A 21,517-nucleotide genomic window follows, 5' to 3' on the forward strand; every position below is an offset into this window, starting at 1 on the left:
CAAGAATAGACAAGAATACCCAGAAGTAAACTGGCAAAAAGACCACAGATCTTTATCCCAGGTTCTGACATGAAGGAAACAAACACCTTTTTATCTTTGCTTGCAAAATTAGCTACTCAGCTTTCATACTTATTTGATTAGGGAAAAAGCTGATACATTCCATAAGTATACTAGGGGACCTTCACAACCACAACTCTCTATCGCTACAATTGCAGGAACAAAGATCTCCCAATATGCTGCTTGAACAGAAGAACCACGTACTAGAGACCAAGAATCAATAAATATATTTACAGGAGATAAGCAGTTAAGGAAATGCTGCTGGACACTGTTAGAAATGCCCTAAACTATCGTAACTCACCACTTTTCACAGCATACTCTAGAATTCTTCTCTAATATTCCCTTTCATCCTCAACTTGCTTTTCATCATTTCATTAATTTTTTGGTGTTCACTGAAGCCTACCACTCTCCTGCAGAAATAATATTGGTGGATACCATTTTCAAAGCTGTAAGGTCCCTCTCATATACAGGATCCAGAAAAGAATTAATATGTTCTTTATTTGCCTTCTTTATTTGGCCTTGCCACCTCTGTAACTCAGCCACTACTTTTTTGAGATCCTTATAGTTGTCAATTGTGGGACTCTAATTCAATTTATCTCTTCCCCAGTACATTCAGCATCTGATGTTCACAGTCTTATACTCCTCTTTCACATCAACTGCCAATTTTCTCAACTAATGATCTCTGAATTCAGACTACTTCAACCATGAGGAATGCTTATATCTCAGACACTACCTCAAACTTCCAAATACCAACTCAGATAACTTGGTTCCAGATACAAGAAATTCTAGCTACCATCTAGAGATCATGTTATGAAATGTTCAATGTAAACACAGAGGGTAAATAAAATTGAAAGAATGAAGAGGTTAAGAAAAGTATTAATGACTTCTTCCCAGAAAAGGGAAATCCCTTATGAGATAAGTCTCTTTGAAATCTTCTGTAGATTACTAATGAGATCCCAAGGTTCTTATACACAGCCATAAAAGACTTAAGACACATTATCAAGAATTAATGATGAGCACTATTTATTTTTCTATAGCTGAAGAGGATACTCTGGATAAAGTCACAATTAGCAATAATCATCCAAAAATAAAATAAATTTCCAAAGCATTTCAGAGACAATTTATGCCCTACTAAAAGCTTCTGGCCTTCTATACCTGGATAATATTAATCTTGATAGAAAATATTGACCTGGAAGGATTCTGTGAATGAAAAGCCTGTAGAATTCAATGTTAGAGGGTAAGCATTTGATTAATTGTAATTATTCTTCCTTCTCAATAGAGATTAACAAAACTTCAGGACTTTACAAAGGAAAAGGTAGCTCCTAATCTATTGTGGCATTACTGGCAATAGCATAAGACTGAAGACTGGGAATAGGTGGTTTCAAAAAAAGATTTTGGAGGCATGAAAAACACCAGTTCAGAATTATAGCACTGCAACGTTTTAGAGTTAGAAAGGACCTCTCATATACTTTAAGCCATAAACTACAACTGTCCCAAACATCTATAGAGTAGTGTGGATTCTCCTACTACCAAGGCAACCTATCTCACTTTGACTTGTGTATAGTTATCAGAGATTTGTATCTTCACATCAAGCCTTAATTTGCTTCTTTGATACTTTCATGCATTGCTCTTAGTTCCATTGTTTGGAGACAAACTGAAAACTCTAATGCCTTTTCGGCATGACAGCCCTTAAAATACTTAAAAATAATTGTGATGTTCCTCTGATTCTCCCTCTCTCCAGGGTAAAATTTCAGAAGTACTTCAAATTATCCTTATAATATTCTCATATTCATGTCCCTCTTTGTCCGTTCCTGACTGTTCTCCAGCTTCTCAATGTCCTTCCTAAACTTCACCAAACAGAACAGGATAAAATGTACTATTTGTGGTTTGATCAAAGTAGAATGTGGTAGAACTATCAATAGAGCTACTACAAAAAGTCTCTGACTTTGCATTACTAATGAGATCCCTTTAATCTTATATAGAACCATAAAAGCTTTCCTATACATCAGCAAAAGCTCTGCTAGCAATGATAAATCCTGGACGTTAAGAATATCTTCTTATAGACCAAAATTACATTGGTTTTTTTGAGAGCCATATTATATGTCTTTTGGTATATTGAATTTCCAGACAGCTAAAAAATCAAATCTTTGTCAAACAAACTGGACTTTTAAACATATTGTTATATTTTTTGAATTAATGAAACACATTTTAACTGCTGTTCACAATTTGCATATCTGTATTAAATTTCAACATAAAAGATTAAGCCCAATTCTTAAACTGTCGTGACATTTTTGAATCTTGTTTAGGGTAAATTGCAAATTTACAGTAATTCAGTTACTCATCTTGCTAAACTTTCTACAGTATTTGAATTTGATAAGCATACCATCCATGCTTTTATCCAAGTTAGTTAACAACACCAAATCAAACAAGAATCCCCAATGCACTCTAGTGGATACTACCTTTCAAGATGGTGTTTAAAAGTATAAGACAACTCTTTGTGAGTGCACCAAATTGCAATTCCGTCCATTTCATGTCACTTCATTCTTTCTGATTGAAAGATTAAAGAGATAAAAGAATCATAACTTTTTCTGAATTGCATCAATATTAGACTTTGGGTGATATATTTATTGCATTTCTTATCTCTGAAGCTTTTGAAGAAGCACTTAAAATACAAATAAAATGCAAAGCTCCAAATTTTAATAATTTTAGAAAACATTATTTAAAATTCAAGATAAAACTACTGTAAAATGAGAATCATCAAGTGAGAATAAATTTTAGGCTCTATCTTTTATGCTTACCAGTATAAGAAATAGAAACTTCAAAGTCATCTAATATTTTTACAAATACAAAATTCAATATTTGCCACATACACTATTGGTTATGAGTAAAGAACTTTGAAATCATGAATGGTTATAAGGATAAAAATATTTACATTATATGAAGCGATCAGATATGTCACTTTCCAACAAGCTGGCATACATGCATTATGTAACTGTGAAAATTGATGATCAAAACTGTATGTAGGACAATAAAATTAGGCAAAAAGATTATATTATTATACATAAATTTATTCTTTCTGAGATCATTTTTGACACTGATAATAACAAGGACGTCCCTTTAATTGTTGTTTTTGTTTTTCCTTCATATTTACAGATTCTTGCCTCCTCCTGCTCTACAATCAAAAGGAATGGAGAAAGGAAATGATTCACTAGTCACTGAGTTCATTCTCATAGGGCTGACAGACCAGCCAGAGCTCCAATTACCTCTCTTATTCCTCTTCCTAGGGATTTATGTGGTCACTACGGTGGGGAACCTGGGCATGATCACACTGATTATACTCAGTTCTCATCTTCACACCCCCATGTACTATTTCCTGTGCTGTTTGTCCTTCATTGATCTCTGTCTATCTACTATCATCATCCCCAAAATGTTGGTGAACTTTGTGTCAGAGAAAAACACTATTTCCTACCCTGCATGCATGACTCAATTCTGCTTTTTTGCCTTTTTTGCAATTTCTGAATGTCACCTGTTAGCTGTCATGGCATATGACCGCTATATTGCCATATGCAATCCCCTTCGTTATAATATTATGATGTCTTATCAAGTATGTTCATGGTTGGTGGTTGGGGTATATGCATTGGCCCTGGTTATAACCACAATTGACACTGGATGCTTGCTTAGAGTGTTCTTCTGTAAAAAAAATGGCATCAATCATTACTTCTGTGACCTTCTTCCACTCTTGAAGCTTGCTTGTTCGAGTACCTATGTCAATCAATTAGTGAATATATCCACCAGTATATTTAATGTCCTTTGCCCAATCCTGATCATTATTTGCTCTTATGTGTTGATCATTGCTAGTATTTTAAAAATTCCATCCACTGAAGGCAGATCAAAAGCCTTTAGTACCTGCAGCTCCCACATTGCAGCAGTTGGTGTCTTCTTTGGCTCCATTACATTCATGTATCTGAAGCCATCTTCAGTGAGTTCCATGGATCAGGAGAAAGTATCCTCTTTGTTTTATACTATTGTTGTGCCCATGTTAAATCCTTTCATCTACAGTCTGAGAAATAAGGATGTCAAAATTGCCTTGAAGAAAGTGATAAAAAAGACCATTTTATTGTAAAGAGCAATATCAGAATAATTAGCTTGAGGAAAACAGATTCTGAGGAGAAACAAGGATGGGGTGACAGCGAGAGGGAAAGGGAGATGTAAAGGAAGAAGGAAAGTGAGAAATTTTTGTACAAACCACATACATGTCTCACACATATAATTAATTGAACTCCAACTAAGAGATGCTTAGGGAACATATCTTAAATTAGGGGAAGCTCTATTTTTCTTTTTACATTTGCTCTTCTCTTACAACTCTGGCTTGCATTTCAAATTAGTAGAATATCTCTGAAATTCAACCATGGATTGATCTGCTTCTTATTTTTAAAGACATTACTCTTCTAGTTGAAAAAATATATATGGAAATGTAATTGTCATGAATAACCTCCTGTGGGTCAATTATGGCTGCAAGTATAAGTTAAATTTCTGAGGTTTCACAACATGAATGAGACAGAGAATATTAAGGCTAGGAAAGAATTTTAAAATTTCAGTTCAAACCCACTTGTTTTTCAGTTTAAGAAATTTTACCCAAAATAGGATAAATGACTTTTTTTCATTTTTCATTAATTCCCTGATATTCTTGAACTTTTCTTCTTCCAGATGAATGTTGTTATTATTTTTTGTAGCTCTATGAAATTCTTTTGGTACTTTAAGAAATTAAGTTGTCCCTAACTTCTATGTTAGCTGCATCACAATGGTCTCTTATTGTTGTTATTTTCTTTAATGAAATTATTTTCTCTCTAATTTGTTCTTTGCTCCACTTATTCATTAGGATTAGATTGCTTAATTTCCAGTTAATTGTAATCTGTATTTCCATTGTCCTTTGTTGAAAAAAGAAAGACATATTCTTTTCTATTCCCTCCTTAATTTCTTTGTTGTTTATTTATTTATTTTTTATTTATCTAGTTATGAGAGGTGACAACTGAAGCCCTCTACAAGTATAGGTTTCTATCTGTTTCTTCCTTAAAGTAGTTTTTTTTAATAGCAAAATGTAGTTCCTGGCATTATCACTTTTAATTAGATTTATTTTTGCTGTATCTGTAAACAGGATTGCTACTCCTGCTTTTTTTTTTTTTTTCACTTCAGGTGAAGCATAATCAGTTTTGCTGCAGTCCCTTGCTTTTACTCTCTGTGTATCTTTCTGCTTCAAGTGTTTTTCTTGCAACCATATGGTAGGATTGTAATTTTTGATCACTTTGCTATTGGCTTTAATTCTTTGAGAAAATTCATTGCATTCATACTCACTATTATGATTATGAACTGTGTATTTACCTTTATCAACTATTTTTCCTCCTTTTTGTTTTCTCTTTTCATCCTTACTTTTCTCATTAGTGTCTTGTTTCTGACTTTCTGTTCCCCCAAAATGTTCTCTTTTCTGTTAAGCCCCTATTCTATTTTCTTTCTCTCTTCTTACTTCATTACAGGTAGGATAGATTTTTATATCTAAATGATTGTATGTATTATTCCTTCTTTGAGTCAGTTTTAAGGAGAGCTATGTTCAAAGTTCACCCTTTTATCTTCCCTTCCACTATTTTTCTTTATTTTCCAAAGAAAATAAGACTGTAGCTTTATTTGAAATAATTTATTCTATTCTCTCTCTCCTTTTTTTATGTTTCCAATACAATCTTCTTTCTCACCCCTTAATATATTTTTCATGTCATCCCTTCAAATTTACTTTATACATACACTTTCTATGTTGCTTGGTTGTTGTTCTTCAATCTTGAAGAGGACCAAAATGATATTACTATGCTAAAATGTTAAAAGTAATAGTAATATGCTAATAGACTGTGTCTAATCAGATCAATACAAGTTTCAAATTCTCTGTCTCAGGTTGGATAGAAATAATGCCTATGGACATTTGGGATAGATTCTCCTTTGCCAATCTCATATACTTTGAGTTAATTCAATTCTGTTTTGCTCATAAAACATAGTACTTATTCTCATGAAGGCACACAATGCTGATGAAGGCACACAAATTCACTAGTGTTTCCCATGTCATACAATCAATCCTAAAGTTTTCCAGAGACCTTGAAAAGGTCATTGCATCACTTTTTCTGACCACTTTGTGAGCACTTATCTTGTGTGGGTTAGTCATAAAATAATCTTGTTCTTAAACATACATTTGGCATTGGAACCATGTGAACAGCACAATAAAGTTGCGTTCTATGCAGTTGAATTTGAATTCTTTGCAGTTTAGTTTGAGAAAGGACCTCAGTGTCTGGTATCTTATTCTGCCAAGTGATCTTTAGAATTTCCTTAAGACAATTGAAATGGTAGCAACTCAGTTTCCTGGCATGAATTGGTATACTGTTCAGGTTTCATAGACAATGATGTTATCATAATGTTTCATTTTGGTAATCAGTCTAATACTTCCTCTCTTCAACATTTTCTTTTGAAGCTCCCCAAACACTCTGGCAATGCATATATCAACCTCATTGTTGACATATATACTTCTGGAATTACCTTGCAAAGGGAAGTAAACTTATCCACAGTATTCAAAACTTCTCCATTTGCTTTAACTGCTGATTTTACATATTGATGGTAAGATAGCTGATAGAATATTTTCTTGCTGTTAATTTTTAGACCAAAATTAGCACAAGCCATAGAAAATTGACCCATACTTTGTTGTACCTCTGTTTTAGAGACTACATCAAGTGTACAATCAAATGTAAACAAAAAATCATTTACCAACATTCCCTCCATTTTAGTGTGACACAGAATGCTGGACTGATCATAAATTCACCCTTTCCAACCTGAATATTCACATTTAACAAAAGGGGCAGGCCCAAGGCAAAAAGATTGTCAGAAGAATTAATATAAATAGATTAGAGCACTTTTCTGAGAATAGGCTTAATAAAGAAGAGATCTTGGCTTTACTTCAAGAAAGAAAATAAATTATTCCATTCTAACACAGAAAGAGATAAAAAATTCTGGGAAGAAGGTGACATAGAGAAGAGACAATATCTCAATCATTTTCTATCCCAAACTTATCAGGCCAGAGATTTCAGGGAAATTCTTTTTGAGCAAGATATGAGATTCTTCTTCTTGGTTCAATTGAGATAGCTTGCTGTCATTGGGAGAAGTCATTTCTTCTGTGTATTGGCTAATATATTCTCATTCATATATCTTCTCTGATTTTTATTTGCTATCAGCTGAGATAGTTTCCTTACAGATAAAACTCCAAGAAACAAAAGTTCTGGTCATAAAAACCAATTTATTAATATCTAGTCAATGATCAATAAATTAATGATCACTGATTTCTCTCAATAATCTAAGGCAAGGGAAACTCTGAAACATCTTGAATCAGGAGATCAGGAGTGTTTTTCTGAGAGAGAACTCCTGACAAGAGAAACTCAATCCTGACTGGTGAACACTTAAAGAAGAAGTAAGCCAAGAGTCCTCAGCTAGGGTAAGTGCCCACAGACAAAAGGGTCCTTGCCCTTTGATATAGTACAGCCCAAGATGTTTCTAGTTAGCACAGCTATGTTGGGTATCCCTCAACCGTGGAAGGCTCTTCAATCACCTACTCAACCTTCAACCCCTCCCCACCATCTCTGGGCCTAAGACTGCCTCTCAACCAAACTGCCTCCATGCTTCTTGACTTTTGATTTTGCAGTCAACTTGGTGGTGTTCCTACTTTCCTCAGGATGAACTTGCTCTATTCTTTTGCTAAGAATATGACTTTATCATAAGACTTTAAAGCTTCCAGCAATATAGCTGAGGAAAGCTATTTGAATCTATACCTGGCTACTTTTCACCTTCGTGAACTAGGTTACCCCAAACTAAAATGAAGAGACACAGGGACAAAAGCTTATTCACTCCCAGGAGGAATCTCACTCAAACTGGATCCTGTTTTTAAGGAAATCAAACACAGGTCCTCAGTTGCTATAGGGCTAGAGGTGATCATTATTCAGTCATTTCTTTCATCCACTGATTGACTTTTTCAGGAGTGAAGTCTTGACTAAAACAGAAGTAGTAAAAGTATATTGTAAAAAAATCAATAATTTATTGTTAATATAATAGTAGCAAATTAATTTCTCACAGGTTTATTTGCAATTCATTGTTGTCTTTAAGTACCTGGCATTTAGATAGATAATGGAGTAAGTCAGAAAACTTTCAATTCTCCAAATTTCCTCCATTGTAAAAATAAGAAAGATGGTTCAGAGCAAAAGAAACAAATATAGGATAAAGCAATTATTCTCCTAAAACAACTTGATAAAATCCCAGGAAAGACCCAATCTTCAGGAGAAGAGTCTCAGTAAAGAGTAAAAACCTCCAGGCTGAGTCTGCAGTTTCAATAAGCATAGGCCCTAGGGGCAACTAGTTCCGAGGAAGCCTAAACCCAAGATTTTCATCTTTGATAGAGTGGGGAGAGTCTGAAGACTGAGTAAGAGAAGATTTAAGGATCTTCCACTCTTAAGGGATGCCAAGAACAACTGTGCTAACCAGCAACACCATGGGCTGTGCTAAACTAAGGAGCAGGGACATTTTTGGCTGTGGACACTTGAAGTAGGACAGAGTCTCTAATTTCAGTTCTACAATAAAAAGGTTAGCTGTAGTTAGCAGCCATCAGAAGGATTGTAGAACATTTATAGGACAGTGTGGTTGGGGACACTAATTCTGGCTTAAAAGAGGAGTGAAGTGGAGAGGGGCCCAAAGTTGGGCCCAAACACAGTCCTCAGAAACAATAAGAAAGATCTGAGGGTTGGAGCTTCAGTTCCCATAGTTCAGAGCTATAATTTGATTACACTAGTACTTGCTAAAGACAAGATAAAACAAAAATAAATAAATAAACAATGAGTAAACAAAAAAGAACCTTTCCATAGAGCATTACTATTGAGATAAAGACGATCTGAGTTCATATTCAGAAAAAATAATGGAGCTTTTAAAAAAAATCACTGTTTTTTTCAATGAGAAACCTCAAATAGTTCCAAGCATAAAAAGCCTTATTTTTAAAAAAGTTTAAGAGAACTTCTAAAATTACATAAAAGAGATGGAGGGGAAAAACAGAAAAAAAAGTGTAATTCAAGAAAAAAAATATTATGAAACATCAGCCAACATGAAATAGAGAATCAAAAACTTAAAGAAGAAAATAATTTCTTGAAAACTAGAATTGGGCAGGAGAAACTAATGACATTCTGGAACATCAAAAAACCATAAAACAAAATCAAAAGAATAGGAAAGAGAAGAAAAACATCATCATCAGAAAAACAACTAATTAGTAAAACAGAATGAAGAGAAATAATGAAATAGTCTAAGTAAAAATTATGATAAAAGAAAAAGAATCTTCACACAATATTATGGGAATCATCACTGAAAATAGTCCTGAAGTTCTAGATAATGAAGGAAAAATACAAATAGGAAAAATAAAAACAAAAACACAACAATAACTATCTGAAAGAGATCCTAGGAGGAAAACTTAAAGAATATCATAGTCAAGTGTCAAAGTTCCCAAGTCAAGGAAAACAGATTAGAAGCAACAAAGAGGTAAACAACTAAATAATATCTATCTAGAAGGGTATAAAAGTGTTCTACATTCAGAAAGATTTAAGAAGGCAAGGGATAGAGTAGGAGGAGCTGATAAGGTTGGGATTTTCAGAGGGGTAGGTAGCTTAAGGAATTAGGAGAAAAAAATAATAGGTAGAAGCAAAGCAGAAGAGTAAGGAGAGAAAGAGCAAATAGGGTGAGGATAGTAAGGGAAAAGAGAAAGAGTAAAATGTACACTGGGTAATCTCAGCTTAGAGGGTGAATGAGAGGCTGTCCACTTTCAGAGACAAATGAGAGGTGGAAATAAGCAGTCTTACATATATGTGTATGAGCATATCTAATATATTTGTATGTTTGTATATACCTATAATCATATTTATAAATATTTATATTTATATATATAAATATATATAAATATAAATATTTATAAATACAGATATAGATTTATCCACAGTTAAGTATAAACCAATACCAAATTTTTTTTTTCAAATTTCAATAATATTTTATTTTTTAATAACCAAATTATTGGTTATTGTCATTGTGATGACCACAGTTTTATAATATAGTTTTAAGTCTAGCACATCTAGGCCACCTTCATTAGCATTTTTTTCATTAATTCCCTTGAAATTCTTTGGTCTATAATTTTTGAAAGACAAAAAAAAAAGATTCTGTGATTTGGGGGTGGGGGATATTACTTAATGATTTCTTTCCAAAGTTCTACACCATTGATCCACAAGAGAAGCTCATTTCTAAATGATGATATCAAAGTAGGGCTTTCAACTTAACCTCCGGCTTGACTGATTATCAACATTAAATAGTCCCAAGTCCCAGGCATCTTTTTCAGGTTTATTTATACTCATGCTCTTTTATTTAAATTGGAATTTTTTCCTAAAAAAACTGTGTCATACAGTTCACATTTCTTTGTTCTCCAAAGTTTTGGAAGGAATTTTGAAAGAAGGATCTTTTCAAAAATATATTTTTTTTCTCGTTTTTGGGATGGTGACTCCTGAAGCTACCTCCTTTATTTTCATTCCTTATATAGTACTGCGGTGTTATCTGAAACTGAGTAAGACTGAGTAAGAGAAGATGGAAGCTCTGGCTGAAAGTTTCCTTTGATTTAGGAAGGAAGTTTTAGAAATTTGTAATGTGGTTGATTTTCCTTCAGAAGAGGATTTAGTCTTCACAATAAAACACATTTTGCTTAAATTTTGTTCTCTCTTTTTAGGAATTATACTTCCCTTAGAGGCAAAGTTAAATTCCTTCTTCCTGATTGAATTCTTGGGGGAAAATAGATTTAATACAATTTTTATTTGTTTTCTTGTTTCCTTTTCAGAGGTTTCATAAGTTTAGCCAATTTACATTGGAATTATTCTACTCTGATACTAGAGTATCAATTAGTAGCAATCGCTAAAGATGAGAATCAGTGAAATTGTGAAAAGATAGCAGCTCTGGGGGATCCATGAGTGATGAGAAGGTAGTTTCCATCACTGAAGAGACATTTCCTCTGAGTATTTTCCGATAGATTAAAAACAGTGGAGATGGAAGAAAAACAACTACATTCTATGCAATTCCCCCTTTCCAGAGCAAAGTTCTACATTCTTACCCACTCTAGGTCTATCTTTGGAGATTGTAAGGAAATCATCAATGGAAGTACTAGGACATAGATAGGCTTAATAAATATTTCCTAAGAATTCAATAGATTAGATTCATGTCAAAGTTCAGAAGTTAGAATATATAACCCCTAAGATTATACACAACTCTAAAGTTCTATGATTTCTGCCCATATTGTCTTCTCTATCACTCTATCACTCCTAGGGTGCCTGAGGACTCTGAGATGATCACATAATAGTTCTGAAAACTTTGTTGCATTAGATGCTACTGTACTTTTGCTATGTGATAAAGGTCCTACATCACTGAATTTAAGTCCCAGGAGAATGTCTTTAAATGCCACACAATTTCAATTTTAGCAGAGCCAAGAGATGGGGCAAAGCCAAGATGGCAGAGAGGACACATGTTTCATTCTGAGCTCCCCTTGTTACCTCACTACTGATTACCAAATTCAGCCTCTGAAATAGTGCTTGACTGGTAGAATCCATGAAGATTGGGAGTACAACAAATTACCAGCCAAAAATAATCTGGAAGATTGCCAGAAAAGGTCTGTCTTAATCAGGCAGGAGGAGGCCAGTGCAGGCAGTAAGGCAGAACATGGAGGCCAGTGCACACTGGGCCAGAGGTGAGGTGCAGTTTCTGCGAGTGGAAAATTTTCAGGGAGGACTCTACCGCAGGTTGCCTGCTCTACTTTGGTTGCAAAGCAGTAGATCAGCAAAGAAGGTACACAAATGCCAAAGGTAGAGTGTACCCCAAAATGCCAGAATTTCACAAGACCTGGCCACACCCACCTAGCATCAGAGTGACTCAGCACGACCTCAGTGAAACTGCACAGCCACATTGTGCAGCATGGGGCTCTTCCCAGGACAGTCACATTCCACAGCACAGCTACTTTTTGCAGCCTGTTCACAGGACAGCTACTTTCCATTTGTTCCTGTTGTGTAGAGGAAGCTGGTTAACTCCTGAAGGCAGACCCCAAAAGCTTTTCAAAAAATGAGTAAAAAAACAAAGTGAGCTCTAACTATCGATAGTTTCTATACAGAAAGAATGCAGATTTCCAACCCTGAAGAGACTAATAGGAGACAGTTTCCAGACAAAACCCCAAAGGGGGATATAACCTGGTCCCCAACAAACAAGGCTCTCCTAGAAGAAATTATAAAAGATCTTTAAAAAGAGCTAGAAGAAAAATGGGGAAAGGAAAGAGAGAAGCTCTGAAAGACAGTATGGAAGAGGCATATAACTCATTAAAAGAAAGATTTGATGAAGTAGAAAAGAAAATAATTTCGTGAAATGTGAATTGGAAAAGGTAAAGAACTCCCAGGAAACAGAAATTGTGAAGTGGAAAAGATAAAGAACTCCCAGGAAATTAGGATTTGTGAATTGGAAAAAGGAAATTGCTCATTAAAAAAAATTAATGAAATGGGAAAAAAAATTCCACAGAACAAAACAACTCATTTAAAAACTCAATTGGACATATACAAAAGAAGTAAAAATAGTTAATGAAGGAAATAACTCATTAAAAATCAGAACTGAACAAATGAAAATGAATGATTCATTGAGACATCAAGAATCAATCAAGCAACCAAAAAAAAAAAAAAGGAAAAAATAGAAAAAATGTTAAATATCTACTTGGAAAAACAACACACCTGAAAAACAGATCTAAAAGAGATAATCTAAGGATTATTAGACTCCCTGAAAACCACAATGAAAAAAAAAATAGCATAGGCACAATTTTTCAGGAAATCATCAAAGAGAACTGCCCAAATAATTCAATGAGCACTTTCTGAAAAAGACCCCAAAATAAAAACTCCAAGGAATATTGTGGCTAAATTTCAGAACTATCAGACTGCAGAAAAAATATTACAAGCATCCAGAAAAAAACAATTCAAATACCAAGGAGCAACAATAAGGATCACTAAGGATCCAGCAGCTTCCACATTAAAGGATCAAAATGCGTGGAATCTGATATTCTCAAAGGCAAATGAACTTGGAATACAGCCAAGAATAAACTACCTAGATAAGCTGAGCATTTTCTTCCAGAAAAGAAGATGGACACTCAATGAAACAGGTGAATTCCATTTATTCCTAATGAAAAAACCAGATTTAAACAAAAAATTTGACCTTCTAATATAGGACTCAAGAAAAGCATAAAAAGATAAAAAGAACTCTTGAGAACTGTATTTTTGTTATGGGCATACATAAATAATGCATGTATAATTTGATTTTACTGTTATAATATAAAAAAGGGAATTGGTAGTGGAAAGGAGATTGTGTCATAAAAAGGGAAAAGGGGAGATAAAAAGAGAGAAACTACATACCATGAAGAGACAAAGGAAACCTGTCATATCTCAGGGAATTAAGGGAATGGAATGAACATTGTGTAAATCTTACTCTCATCAGATTTGGCTCAAAGAGAAAATATTAGACATATTTGGTTTATAAAGAAACTTCTCTCACTTCATTAAAAATTGGGACAGGAAAAGGGAAAAGGAAAAGAGTAGGTTAAATAGAAGGGGATACAGAAATAATAAGGGAAAAGTATAAGAAAGCTATAAGAAAATCAATTTTGATTTTCTGGATCAAGAGCCAGAATTCTACAATATGTTGTTTACAGGAAACACATTTAAAGCAGGGAGATACATACAGAGTAAAGGTAAAAGCTAGAGCAGAATCTATTATGCTTCAGGTGAAGTCAAAAAAGCAGGGGTAGCCATCCCTATCTTAGATCAAACAAAAGCAAAATTTGATCTAATTACAATTAAATCTAATTAAAAGATATAAAGAAATAAACTACATCTTGCTAAAGGGTAGCATAGACAATGAAGCAATATCACTACTAAACATATATGCACCAAGTGGTATAGCATCTAACTTCCTAAAGGAGAAGTTAAGAGAGTTGCAAGAAGAAATAGACAGAAAAATTATAATAGTAGGAGATCTCAACCTTGCACTCTCAGAATTAGATAAATCAAACCACAAAACAAATAAGATAGAAGTTAAAGAGGTAAATAGATTATTAGAAAAGTTAGGTATGATAGATCTTTGGAGAAAACTGAATGGAGACAGAAAGGAATACACATTCTTCTCAGCAGTTCATGGAATCTATATAAAAATTGACCATATGTTAGGATATAAAGACCTCAAAATTAAATGGAGAAAGGCAGAAATAGTAAATGCATTCTTTTCAGATCACGATGCAATAAAAACTACATTCAACAAAAAGCCAGGGGTAAATAGGCCAAAAAGTAATTGGAAACTAAATAATCTCATCCTAAAGAATGAATGGGTGAAACAGCAAATCAGAGACACAATCAATAATTTTACCCAAGAGAATGACAACGAGACAATATACCAAAATTTGTGGGATGCAGCCAAAGCAGTAATAAGGAGAAATTTTATATCTCTAGAGGCTTACTTGAATAAAATAGAGAAAGAGAAGATCAATGAATTGGGCTTGCAACTTAAAAAGGTAGAAAAAGAGCAATTTACAAAACCTCAAACAAAGACTGCATTTGAAATTCTAAAATTAAAAGGAGAAATTGATAAAATTGAAAGTAAAAAAACTATTGAATTAATAAATGAAACTAAGAGTTGCTTTTATTTTTTTTTCACTTTAAATTCACATTTATTTCTTTTTTTTTAAATTGTAACTTTTTATCGACAGAACATATGCCTGGGTAATTTTTTTTACAGCATTATTCCTTGCACTCACTTCTGTTCCAACTTTTTCCTTCTCTCCCTCTAACCCCTCCCCTAGAAGGCAAGCTGTCTTATACATTGTTAAATATGTTATAGTATATCCTTGATACAATATACGTGTGCAGAACTGAATAGTTCTCTTATTGCACAGGAAGAATTGGATTCAGAAAGTAAAAATAACCTGGGAAGCAAGACAAAAATAAAAACCATTTACATTCATTTCCCAGTGTGCTTTCTTTGGGTGTAGCTGCTTCTGTCCATCACTGATCAATTGAAAATGAGTTAGATCTCTTTGTCAAAGAAATCCAGTTCCATCAGAATACATCCTCATACGGTATCATTGTTGAAGTATATAATGATCTCCTGGTTCTGCTCATTTCACTTAGCATCAGTTCATGGAAGTCTCTCCAGGCCTCTCTATATTCATCCTGCTGGTCATTTCTTACAGAACAATAATATTCCATAATATTCATATACCGCAGTTTATTCAAGCATTCTCCAATTGATGGGCAACCATTCATTTTCCTGTTTCTAGCCACTACAAACAGGGCTGCCACAAGCATTTTGGCACATATAGATCCCTTTTCCTTCTTTAGTAGTTCTTTGGGATATAAGCCCTGTAGTAGCACTGCTGGATCAAAGGGTATGCACAGTTTGATAACTTTTTGGGCATAATTCCAGATCGCTCTCCAGAATGGTTGGATTGGTTCACAACTCCACCAACAATGCATCAATATCCCAATTTTCCCGCATCTCCTCCAACATTCATCATTATTTTTTCCTGTCATCTTAGCCAATCTGACAGGTGAGTAGTGGTATCTCAGAGTTGTCTTAATTTGCACTTCTCTGATCAATAATGATTAGGAACACTCTTTCATATGAGTGGAAATAATTTCAATTTCTTCATCTGAAAATTGTCTATTCATATCCTTTGACCATTTATCAATTGGAGAATGGCTTGATTTCTTATACATTAGAGTCAATTCTCTATATTTTTTGGAAATGAGGCCTTTATCAGAACCTTTAACTGTAAAAATGTTTTCTTAGTTTGTTGCTTCCCTTCTAATTTTGTTTGCATTAGTTTTGTTTGTACAAAGGTTTTTTAATTTGATGTAATCAAAATTTTCTATTTTGTGATCAATGATGATCTCTAATTCTTCTTTGGTCACAAAGTCCTTCCTCCTCCACAAGTCTAAGGGGAAAACTATCCTATGTTCTTCTAATTTATTTATAATCTTGTTCTTTATGCCTAAATCATGGACCCATTTTGATCTTATCTTGGTATATAGTGTTAAGTGTGGGTCCATGCCTAATTTCTGCCATATTAATTTCCAGTTTTCCCAGCAGTTTTTGTCAAATAATGAATTTTTATCCCAAAAGTTGGGATCTTTGGGTTTGTCAAACACTAGTTAGCTATAGTTAGTTATTATTTTGTCTTGTGAACCTCATATATTCCACTGATCAACTAATCTATTTCTGAGCCAATACCAAATGGTTTTGGTGACTGCTGCTTTATAATATAGTTTTAGACCAGGTATAGATAACTAAGCCACCTTCATTTGATTTTTTTTTCATTAATTGCCTTGAAATTTTCAACTTTTTGTTCTTCCATATGAATTTTGTTGTTATTTTTTCTAGGTCATTAAAATAGTTTCTTGGGAGTCTAATTGATATAGCACTAAAATAGATTAATTTAGGCAGTATTGTCATCTTTATTATATTTGCTCAGCCTATCCAAGAGCACTTAATATTTTTCAATTATTTAAATCTGACTTTATTTGTGTGAAAAGTGCTTTGTAATTTTGCTCATATAATTCCTGACTTTCCTTTGGTAGATAGATTCCCAAATATTTTATGCTGTCAACAGTTATTTTGAATGGAATTTCTCTTTGTATCTCTTGCTGTTGGATTTTGTTGGTGATGTATAAAAATGCTGAGGATTTACGTGGATTTATTTTGTATCCTGCAACTTTGCTAAAGTTATGTATTATTTCTAATAGCTTTTTAGTAGAATCTCTGGGGTTCTCTAAGTATAGCATCATATCATCTGCAAAGAGTAATAGTTTAGTTTTCTCATTACCTACTCTAATTCCTTTAATCTCTTTCTTGACTCATTGATGAGGCTAGCATTTCTAATACAATATTGAATAATAATGGTGATAGTGGGCAACCTTGTTTCACTCCTGATCTTATTGGGAAACGTTCCAGTTTTTCCCCATTGCGTATGATGCTTACTGAAGGTTTTAAATTTATGCTCCTGACTATTTTATGGAAAAGTCCATTTATTCCTATACTCTTGAGTGTTTTTTATTAGGAATGGATGTTGGATTTTATCAACTGGTTTTTTCTGCATCTATTGAGATGATCATATGGTTTTTGTTAATTTGGTTATTGATATAGTCAATTATGCTAATAGTTTTCCTAATATTGAACCAGCTCTGCAGTCCTGGTATAAATCTTACTTGGTCATAACATATTATCATGGGGATGATTTTGTGTAATCTTTTTGCTAATATTTTATTTAATATTTTAGCATCAATATTCATTAGGGAAATTGGCCTATAATTTTTTTTCTCTGTTTTCAACCTACCTGGTTTAGGTATCAGTACCATGTCTGTGTCATAAAAGAAATTGTGTGGGGAAGCTGCAACTCTCTGATTCTCCACTCCAGCTTCTTGGCCTGTTTCTGTGCTACAGTGTGGGCTCAGCTGACTGTCCCCTTGCCCATTTGAAACAGACTTTTCTGAAGTTCTTCCAAGGTATCTTCTTCTGGGAATGTATTGTACTCCAAATATTTGTGGGTTCTTTCACTCCAAATCTAGTTTAGAGGCTTAATATTCTGTTGGTTTGAGAGAAGGTCACAGGAGATCACAGAAAGTCCTGTCTGCTCTCCACCATCTTGACTCCATTCCCCTGTTGCTAACATTTTGATTAATTTTTAATTTTAATATTAATTAAATTTATTTATTTAATTCTATTTTTTTGTTATGACTATTCCTATTTTGAATCATAGGAGCATTTTAGGAGGATCCCTTCTTTCTCTATTTAAAAAAAAACTATTTGCATAATATAGAATTAATTGTTCTTTTAATGTTTCATAGAATTCAATTGTAAATCCTCCTAGTCCTGGAGTATTGCCATTATACTTTAATCAAAAAGCAAAATTGACTAATACATGATATTTTAATTCCAACTTCATTTATGTATTCCTTTATTCCAAAATCAAACTGAGTCATCCTAAAGGAATTACAATTTTTCAGGACTTCAGGGTGAATGGATAAAATATATACCTAAAGAAGTAAGTATAGTGTGTGTGTGTGTGTGTGTGTGTGTGTGTATGTGTATGTATCTGTGTGTAGTGTAATATAAACTCTCATATATCCAAGTAATGCACAAAAGTAGAGGATCTAACTTCTTTAAAACCTCAATGATCCTAGCTTTAATATTATACCTGGTGAGCAGAATATTTTCCTTTGAATAGTTATAGGATACCTTAGTGTAACTGTCTTGATTCCATGTTGAAAGAAGCATATAGACTTCTTATTTACCTGTGTATTCTTCGTAGAACTCACTTTAGTGTTCTAATCCTCTGATCTCATACTTTCCTTTATTTTCTGAATTATGTAGAAAAATCCTAGAGATGATGGGCATAAAACATTGTTCAAGAGAGAAATTCTTGGAATCAAGATTAGAAGAAAATAGGAAAGTCCCTTGTATGGATTTATAGGCTGAATAGAAGATAAAATCCCTTTTTAAGAGAAAAAAAAGTTCTGTGGTACTGTATGTAAACATGGGCATTGTAATTTCTGCTCTGTGGAGTCTAATCCCAGAGAAAGAATCTACTGGATCTTCTCAGTGTTTCCAATAAATTCCATGAGAATATCATATCTAAAATAAATTCTTCCTTTTCCTATCAAGTGTTGGTTATGATAATATCTCTAGGCATTATTTCCTCCTCTAAAGCTGAAGCATTCTGCAGATAAAGTCACAGTCAATTTAGTCCAGAGCCTGGGTTTTGTGTTCTGATTCCTGCACTAGAAACAGGAGTAGAAGACATTGAATTTCTAACATCCTATTCAATAAATTATATCTTAATCTTTCATCCTTTGCTCAGTGTTACTCATCAGTAATTCTTGAAGGCAGTACATGAAAAGTTGTTGGGGAAAAGAAAATGTCCAAATGATGTAGATAAAATGCAACTACCTCACCATCATCTCTTCCAAGAAAATTAAGCATAATTAAATTTATAGTCCTTTCAGGGAAAGATAATGTGGAATGTTGGAAGGGATGTGGGAAAACAGGAACACTGATACATTGTTGGTGGAATTGTGAACACATCCAGCCATTCTGGAGAGCAATGTGGAACTATGCTCAAAAAGTTATCAAACTGTGCATACCCTTTGATCCAACAGTGTCTCTACTGGGCTTATACCCCAAAGAGATACTAAAGAAGGGAAAGGAACCTGTATGTGCCAAAATGTTTGTGGCAGCCCTGTTTGTAGGGCTAGAAACTGGAAAATGAATGGATGCCCATCAATTGGAGAATGGTTGAGTAAATTGTGGTATATGAACGTTATGGAATATTATTGTTCTGTGAGGAATGACCAGCGGGATGAATACAGAGAGGACTGGCGAGACTTACATGAACTGATGCTAAGTGAAATGAGCAAAACCAGGAGATCATTATATACCTCAACAATGATACTGTTTGAGGATGTATTCTGATGGAAGTGGATCTTTTCAATAAAGAGAGCTAATTCAGTTTCAATTGATCAAAGATGGACAGAAGCAGCTACCCCCAAAGAAAGAACACTGGGAGATGAATATAAATTGCTCGCATTTTTGTTTTTCCTCCTGGATTATTTATACCTTCTGAATTCAATTCTCCCTGTGCAACAAGAAAACTGTTCGGTTCTGCACATATATTGTATCCAGGATATACTGTAACCTATTCAACATGTAAAGGATTGCTTGCCATCTGGGGGAGGGGATGGAGGGAGGGAAGGGAAAAAGCAGAACAGAAGTGAATGCAAGGGATAATGCTGTAAAAAATTACCCTGGCATGAGTTCTATCAATAAAAAGTTATTTAAAAAATTATAGTCCTTTTTATGTTGCAGTTTTCTTTTTTCTCTTAAAATTGCCGCACAAATTAAATAACAATACAAAAGTACAATTTTTTTCTTAATATGAAAATCTATGCTTTTAGACATCGAAGCTTCTATTAAAAGATGATACAGATTGTTTTCTGACTCCTATAATAGACATATTATAGGCTAGTTTTGCTCAGAACAATAATTAAACATTCCTAGTATAGTATAAATAGATAACAAACAGACAACTAAGAAATATCAGTTTTGAAGAAAACATTTTTATTTTTTTTTAAAAAGTTAGTAGGAAATGTTATTATATCAGTTACAATATGTGAGAAATTTGAGCAAGTTCATTTGACTTGTAAACTTTTCCTGAGGGAAATTTCTTTTCTATTGTCAAATTGACTGAACCCTCATAATGCAAAAGGCATTTTTATGTTTTTGTCTTATGTTCTTTGACATTTATAAGTACTTAGAATTGTGCAGTGGATAGAATGCTGGTCCTGGTGTCAGAAGGATGTGAGTTCAAATCTTGTTGCAAACATTTACTAGTTGTGGACCCCAGACAAGTCACTTAATTTTATTTGCTTCAGTTTCCTCATCTGTAAAATGAATTGGAGAAGGACATGGCAAACATCTCCAGTCCCTGTACCAAGAAAATCCAAATGGAGTCATTGGATTTGGACATGAATGCAGTAACTCAACAACATTACATTTATTATCAGAAGCTGATTGGAAGCATGGAAAAGACAAAGAAGTGAAAATATGTTATTTAAAACTCTTTACACATTGGCCTCTTCCTACTGTCCCAATTTACTTGCATGTTATTCCTCTCTTCATATCCTGAATTAACCATAATGATCAACTAGTCCCCTCCAAAATGGCATTCCATCTTCATCTTGATGATATATACTGGCTATTTAATACCTGTAGTAACTCCATTCTCACCCCAAACTCTTAGCATCTTTGGTTTTCTTCACTTCATTTGAAGTGTTACTTTTCATGAATCCATTCCTAATTTCCAAAGCAATTTGTACCTTTTCTCCACAAAAACATCTTGTATTTTTGTATTTTGCATATATGATGTATATGAAAGTATACCTGGACTACTTTTTTTTCCTTTTATTTATACAGAAATATTTTTCATCTCAATTGCCTTGTTAGATGATGTCTTTAGTCTTGTCTGATAACTTATCCTGAGCATAAATGGTTTATTTGAATTCTTTCATTTTTTCAATAAATGAGATAAAGCAAAATTCAATTTTCCAGCAAGCATTTTATTTTTTCAGTCCTTTCTCCAGCTATTATAGATAACAGTTTCTTCAGAATATAGTTTAATGTTTTTTAACACATCAAGCCTTCTTCATAAAATTTTCTTTATAAAAGAATCTTATTTCTTTGTGTATTATCCATAAATTCCTTATAGATCTTCACAAAGTTAAGCCCTAAATTTTTCTGCTTTCATTAG

The 21,517-nt window shown here is 33.6% G+C and overlaps 1 protein-coding gene across 1 annotated transcript; it reads left to right on the forward strand.

Moving 5' to 3' along the window:
* Window positions 1–3,216: 3,216 nt before the first annotated feature.
* Window positions 3,217–4,180, forward strand: LOC127558042 (olfactory receptor 8G1-like). The gene has a single exon (XM_051991271.1). It carries the CDS (start codon window positions 3,245–3,247, stop codon window positions 4,178–4,180), a length of 936 nt encoding a protein of 311 aa, XP_051847231.1. The 5' UTR covers window positions 3,217–3,244.
* The last annotated feature ends 17,337 nt before the right edge of the window (window positions 4,181–21,517 follow it).

This window comes from Antechinus flavipes, chromosome 3 (assembly GCF_016432865.1).
Source record: "Antechinus flavipes isolate AdamAnt ecotype Samford, QLD, Australia chromosome 3, AdamAnt_v2, whole genome shotgun sequence".
Lineage (NCBI taxonomy): Eukaryota > Metazoa > Chordata > Mammalia > Dasyuromorphia > Dasyuridae > Antechinus > Antechinus flavipes.